Here is a 7,371-nt window from a genome sequence, read left to right on the forward strand (position 1 = left end):
ACACCTTTGATTCCTTGATTTTTCTTAGAAGTTTTATTTGCTTAAAAAAATGTGAATAATTAGTTTTGCATACACTTCCAATCTTTGTATACTTTTTACTCCAAATAAAATACTTCACCGATATGTCTATTTTGTTAATTTAGGATGGATGGAAAAAGTCTTTTATTCTTGCTTTTTATGTCAAACATTTTTAAATTTTAGGAAGATATGAAAATGATACTAAAAATCAAACCCCAATTTCAAATCAACTCGATTTAACAAATCATGAGTTATTACATCAAGATCACTCATACATTAATCTTATACAACTTCTCATCAATTTTGTTTACAGATTAATCAAAAAAAAAAAAAAAATTTATTCGCAACCAAAAATGGTGTCAACTCAAAACCACGGTTGAAAAATTCTGGTCCTCTTTATTCACGTTGACTCAAGATGTGTAACAAGTGAAAGTGAGTTTTTGAAATCAAGTATAGCTTGCTGACGTGGCGTAAGATTGGAGGAGAGTTAAGGCTTGTTCAGTGATAGCACGATTTCTTGCTTGATGAATCCAGTCACCTACAACTTCTGTTGCTTGACTTCCTTTTAGACCATTTTCAAGTGTTTCTGCAGCTTCTAGAAGCTTCCCATCTGCTAACAAACTTTCTACCCGGTTTATTACTGACTCGATTCCATCACCTGACTTGTCCGCTTCCTTCACCTAAATTTTTAATCATTATTATAAAGCAAGTGATATATAAATAGTATATTTTTAGGTTTTAGACTTTGGCCACAATATTTTTTGTATGTTGGCAGGTTTGGTCCATGTATAGAAAACAAATTACAAAAACTGTCCCTATAAATTACAGAAAAGATCCCTGGGTATTTTCTTTACGTTTGGCCACAACAGTTTCGTATGTTGGCAGGTTTGGCCCCTGTATAGAAAATAAATTACAAAAATTGTCCCTGTAGTAATTTACAGAAAAGGGCCCTACGTAGTCTTTTATGTTTGGGTTTTAGATTTTGGCCATAATACTTTGGTATGTTGGCAGGTTTGGTCCCTATATAGAAAAGTATACTTTTAAGTTTTATACTTTGGCCACAACAGTTTCGTATGTTGGCAGGTTTGGCCCCTGTATAGAAAATAAATTACAAAAATTGTCCCTATAATTTATAGAAAAGATCCCTATGTATTATTTTACGTTTGGGTTTTAGAATTTGGCAACAATACTTTCGTATGTTGGCAAGTTTGGTCCCTGTATAGAAAAGTATACTTTTAGGTTTTAGACTTTGGCCACAATAGTTTCATATGTTGGCAGGTTTGGCCCCTTTATAGAAAATAAATTACAAAAATTGTTCCTGTAATTTACAGATGTATTTTTTTACGTTTGGGTTTTAGACTTTGGCCACAATACTTTTATATGTTGGCAGGTTTGGTCCTTGTGTAGAAAATAAATTACAAAAGCTCTCCTTATAATTTACAGAAAAGGTCCCTGCATATTTTTTTAACAGAAATGGTCCATGTGTTTAAATCGTATACTCTTTGGTCCATGACGTGTTTAAAAAAATTAGAAAAATGGTCCATGCCTAATAGAAAATTAAAATACTAATAATATAATGAAGAGGAAATCAGAGATCTGAAGGTACCTTTAATACGGATGCAATGTAAGCCAATGAATGGGCCAATATGCCACCGCCACCTGGCGGCATTAAGCTGAAGTGCCGCAGTGTCCCTTTCAACCCATCAAACTATAAAAAGAAAAAAAACATGATATATATAAATTAAATGAGGAGGGCATTTACGTCTTTTTGCACGGAGAAAGGATTACCTTGTGATTTAATTGGAGTATGGTATCTGTCCCATTTTTTAAAGTGTCTTCAGGAAGTGAAGCAATGACCAAACCTAATAAGGAATCTTTATCGATTCCATCAATGTAGCTTTTAAGAGCTTCTATTTCTTTCTCTATAGGCAACCCTTTAGACAAAGCATCTTCTAGTGCAAGAGCACCCTGTAAATATAAATCTTAATTAATTCATCTCACACCAAAAAAAAAAAAAATTGTAATTCTATTATAGCATCCTACTTTTATTCGTTTCTATTACAGCATTGCAGATTTTGTTTTTTTAGGGTTAATTACATAAAAGACCCTATATTTTGTGTTTTTTCCGGATTAAAGCTCAAGTTTATTTTATTCCTAAAAAAGACCTTAAATTTTCCATTTTTCAATTTGGTCCTTTTCAGCAGGCTTACCGGTAATCTTTTTCCGGTTTTACACCAAGATGTAAGAGCTTTTTTAGAAAAATAAATAAATAAATAAAGTTGAGCTTTAATCCAATAAAATGGCAAAATGTAATGTAAGGGTTAAATACAAGAAATAGCAATGTACTTTCATTTATTTTTTGTATTATGTCATCATACTTCTAATTATTTATATTACAACATTGTGCTTGCGATTAAGGCATTGTATTTTGAAAAATTATATTCTTATTAACACATTATACATTGAAAAATCTACCCAATTTTATAAGTGAAAATAGCTTTGTAATTACTAATTAGATTACACTGCTATAACTGGTGAACTTTTCAAAGAACAATGTTGTAATAGGAAGAAATGAAAGTAGTATGCTATATATAATTACTATTACCTTATGTAAACATAAGAATTAGGGTTAATCTCATAAAAGACCTTATATTTTGTGTTTTTTCCGGATTAAAACTCAACTTTATACTTAATGGGACCTAAGCAAAGATTTTGAAAAAACTAATCAACAAAAATACACAATTAAAACCCTAATTACAAAAATCCACATCCACAGAGCATATAATAATACGTAAGGCAAAGAAAATGGTCTAAAAAACAAACCAATGCAAGCTTGTGGACAGAATGTGTCTGGCGAGCCTCTTCAGATCTTGCATAGAATGCCATACACAAAGCATTTATCTGCATAATAATTTTTTTTTAAAAAAAAAAACATTAATTTCCTGTCAAAAAAACACCAACTAAAATATGATTGTGTCGCCATATTTACTATTGTACCCTCTTTCCTAACATGTGTAATCAAGTGTATGTTACGTTTCTAATAAAGTAGCATTGGTCAAAAAGGTAAAAAATAATAATAATAGTAAACTAATTTGTTGATGTTATACTAAAAGAGAAAGAGAGGAAAAAAAATGTTTCTTAGATTAGATTAGACGTGAACGTTTACACCTTGGAAAGTTATTATTAATATCTTTTTAAAATTTTAGTGATGATTATGGTATATTGTATTTTCATTTTTCTTATTACAGCATTATAAGTTTTAATGATTATAAGAAAAGAATTAAGTTGATGTGATCATACATTGAGATTTGCCTCTTCCATTTTTTCAATTTGGGATGCTTTCTCACTTGCAATTGCTGCAGCCAATTCAGCTTTTGCTAAATCCTTCAATTTCATTACCTCCAATTCTGCTTCAGACTCCTGACAATTTCAACATCTACTATTTACACGAATAACTACAAAAACAATAGCAATCTACTTTTATTCATTGTAAGATTCTACTTTCATTTCTTCTTATTACAGCATTGTACTTTGAAATTGAATTTATAATGCTATAATTAGGTGGATTTTCAAAGCATATTATCCTAATATGAGAAAATTTGTAAGTAAATTTCTACAATTAAGTGGAACTTTGAAAGTAAAATGCTTTAATAAGGAAAAAATAAATAAAAGTAAATGTAAGTAGGGATTCTATATTTCTTGCATTTAAATAATGGAAATATGATTGTACCTTCTTTTCAATCTCCATTCTGAATTCCTCTTCTAACTTTTCCTGAAGTGACTTGAGAGCTGCAGCTGCTTTCACCTTTTCTTTATGTAATTCCTACAAATAAATATAATAATAATTTTAGATGCCAATCACACATAAAACACCCAACATTTACCATTAAATTAGTGACAAATTGTTCATCAAAAAGTATATATATATATATATATATATATATATATATATATATATATATATATATATATATATAAACAACCTTATCCAAAATTGTCTCTCTTTCAGCATACATGAGTTCACGTGCTCTTGCATCTTTCAACTCCTTATCATATTTCTCCTAAAATATATTTCAAAAGTTAAGCAGGAATGGAACAATAGTAGGGTTGTAGGGGTAGAAAGGGAAAACAATAGCAATTTTGAGAACAAATAGTCTTGCCTTTAATAACCTCTTTTCTTCAGAAAAAATACGAGCATCCAAATCTTCTTGTCTTTTTTCAGCTGTGTGAATGGCTTGCAAGAAATCCAAAACTATCTTTCCATCATTTGCCACGTAAATGTCATTATTACCCATCACAGCCTCAGCTATTTCCTTCATTTTAACATCACAAGAAATTGGAAATTAGTAACTTGTTTCCTCGAGGCATATAATATAACTACAAATAAAATTATGTTTTTGGTATCTAACCTTCTCTGGATATGAAGATACTGGAGCACTTTCTTCAGCCTTATCTTTTAAAAGGTATTCATCAAGAAGGGCATCTGGCTCTTTATTATCGTTGCTCAGGATACCCTAAAAAAAAGATTTAGGGTTTGATTGGTTGTTTTCATATGAATTTTTTATATTATATGCAAATACAATGTATAGTTTAAACTCTACTTTATACATTATTAAAGCTCTTAAAAGATTAAAACACCAATATGGTCATAGAAACTTCTAGTTAATTTTAGAAAATAAATTGAACTTCAACTAAAATTATTGAACTTTTTAAAAAAGATTTGAGTTATTATTAGTTACACAAGCAAAAATGAGTTATATTGTGATTCTTCATTCCATTCCATGATAGAATAAAGGGTTAATCTCAAAAAAAGATCTTATACTTTGTGTTTTTCCGGATTAAACCTCAAATTTATTTTTTGCCTGAAAAAGACCTTGTATTTTTTCATTTTTTCTGATCTGGCCCTTTTAGTCATTTTTTTCCAAAAAAAAATTGTAAAACGCAAGGGTTTTTTCAAGAAAAACTAACAAAGTTGAGGGTTTATTTGGAAGCAGTTAGAAGGTTGAGGGTTTTTTTGGAGAAAAAAAAAAGACAAAGTTGAGGGTTTTTTTGGAAAAAATACAAGGTCTTTTTCAGGAAAAAATAAAGCTGAGGTTTAATCCCAAAAAAAAGCACAAAATATAAGGTCTTTTATGAGATTACCCCTAGAATAAACAAAACCTACTTACCAATGAATGAAAAGTAACAACATGGAAGGAATCACTTTCCTTCAACGGAATGAACCATTCCATTCCTTTCCTTTCCCAATTCCATCATACCAAACACCATCTAAAATGCTCTAGAACCATTATGCAAAAACAAAAACATACCTCAGACTTTATCTCATTTGCTTCAAGAACTGGAGCAACCTCATTCAGTATTGAGCTACTTTGAACTTCCTCATGCTCTTCTGTAGTTGACTTCAAATCTTGACTATTTGCACCAAGATCCTCTTGAATCTTAGCTATTGCATCATAACTATCAGAAGTTGATATTGGCAAATCACCCTCTTGTCCAGAAATAACATCTTGAGGTTCCAAAATTGGTAATTTCTCAATTTCAGACTGATTTTCTTCTTCCCTTTTGCCATAATACGGATCAGTTTCAATTCCCTTCTCACTATTGTCAACAGGTGGACTTAAAATCTCAGAATCTTTAACATTTTCAACAGCAACTTGTTCTTCTGACACTGACTTTTCAGGTTCTTCATGGACAATTGGGAGTGGATTTGTGTTAAGATCATTATTCTGTTCCTTGGTTAATACTTTATCAAAGTAGCCAGTCTGGTAAGCTGTTATACCAGCAACACCTAAGGCTATACTTCCTATAAAAACTTTGGACAAATTGCCCCCAGAGTTTGGTGGATTTTCTGGTGAATTTGACTGAGATGCAGTAGAGAATTCCTTCCTAGAGGAAAGATACAAAGGTATCTGCTACAAGTGTTTCAGCCATGAAGAAATAAGAGTGTAAACAATATGTTTTCAACAATCTGCATTGAAGTATTTATACAGGATTTTCCTATACTTTCTTATTTTACACAAACAAGTAAATATACGCATACATATAGAGTATAGGACAAACAAGTATGAGAAATATGATAACAAATGGTTAAAAAAGTAACCAGCTAGTCAATTTTACATGAAAAGTCCTTATTTGCACCTCTTAAACCAACTTTCTCTTTCTAGAACTTGTGGAATTAGACAGACATGTTAACCTAATGTAACAACTTGCCAAGTTCAAAACATTATACTCAACCTTCTACAAGAGATAAGAGCATTCTAGAGAATACAGGACTTCTTAATAGGATTTATCAAAAATATATAGGTTTACTGAATATGTTTATTGGTTCACGTTTTCCATAAAGCTCAACAATGCTGTTAAGGATAGATATTTATTAAATCATTTTGCATTAAGAAGGATAGAAAATAAGGTCCGCAAACATGCCTGAGTTGTTATTCGTGGTGAAATCCTTCCAACTGATCGACGAGAAGATATTTCCAAAATAGACCTTCAGAAGAAAAATGATAATAGTAAATTGACTGAAAATTCAGACTAAAGATTATCTGTCCTGTTTTGGATACACAATAAAACTATGGAAGGTTTACAAATTCAACATTGCTGGTGATTCATTCAAGTTTCAGGATCACTACGTTTGAATGAAAATAAGAAAAATCCAGAACTCAAAGATAAAGGAGAAAGGTAACAAATGCGGGTTAATTAAGAACACTAAACCCTAATCCTGAAGCACTTACAGCTTCACAAAATAATCAAATCACGTATACGACCATAAAAAACCCTAGAGCAACATTCGAATTAGAAACTAAACTATATGTTAACTATTGACGCATAGCAATGAAGTAATGGAATTTGTGATTGTACCTCCGCAGCATGGTCGACGGAGATTGTAGTGCTGCCAAACTACAAGTTGTTGAAGATTGGAGAAACAAGGTACGAAAAGATGGAAGGTGTGGCAGGAAATCAAAAGCGTTTCCTGGAGGAGGTCTGTCGATTTAGGGGTGGAGATGGAACATTTAGCGGTTCTTGCGTTGTTAAAATGGCTCTTGCTTGATGCGTATCATCAATGGAATATTACACAAGAAAATTTAGTGAAATACTTTTTGTAGTTCGGTTTATTTTATAGATAAACACTCTTTTATTTCTAAATAAACAAATATTGTTTGTGAAAATAAAAATAGAATTAACCCTTATAAAGAGTAATTTATAAAGAGTAATCTAATAAAACTACATTTGTAAAAATGACTACCATCTTTGGAATAAGTTATTTCGGAAAAGCATTATTCATTCTAAAAAAGTTAGTGATAGATATAGTTTGGAATCCTAAATCTGACATTGTGTATTTCGAACTCACCTACT

General features: G+C 31.0%; 1 protein-coding gene across 1 annotated transcript; it reads right to left on the minus strand.

The window, feature by feature from the left end:
• Positions 1-226: 226 nt before the first annotated feature.
• On the minus strand, positions 227-7,095 carry LOC111881122 (uncharacterized). Its single transcript, XM_052764270.1, has 12 exons — positions 6,877-7,095; positions 6,442-6,505; positions 5,328-5,927; positions 4,428-4,532; positions 4,179-4,331; positions 4,002-4,079; positions 3,749-3,841; positions 3,319-3,438; positions 2,842-2,919; positions 1,807-1,986; positions 1,625-1,726; positions 227-698 (listed from the first exon to the last, which is right to left on the minus strand). The coding sequence occupies exons 1-12, from the start codon at positions 6,885-6,887 to the stop codon at positions 465-467; spliced, it is 1,818 nt and encodes a 605-aa protein (XP_052620230.1). The 5' UTR covers positions 6,888-7,095; the 3' UTR covers positions 227-464.
• Between the last annotated feature and the right edge of the window lie 276 nt (positions 7,096-7,371).

Source organism: Lactuca sativa, chromosome 5 (assembly GCF_002870075.4).
Source record: "Lactuca sativa cultivar Salinas chromosome 5, Lsat_Salinas_v11, whole genome shotgun sequence".
In the NCBI taxonomy this organism is placed as follows: domain Eukaryota; kingdom Viridiplantae; phylum Streptophyta; class Magnoliopsida; order Asterales; family Asteraceae; genus Lactuca; species Lactuca sativa.

What these genes read in the sequence shown, in the direction of transcription:
- LOC111881122 (XM_052764270.1), bottom strand. An exon ending in CAAATGAGATAAAGTCTGAG is followed by an intron (nt 4,533 to 5,327) that starts GTATGTTTTTGT and finishes TCTTTTTTTTAG; the next exon opens with GGTATCCTGAGCAACGATAA. An exon ending in CTGTCCACAAGCTTGCATTG is followed by an intron (nt 1,987 to 2,841) that starts GTTTGTTTTTTA and finishes TTATATTTACAG; the next exon opens with GGTGCTCTTGCACTAGAAGA.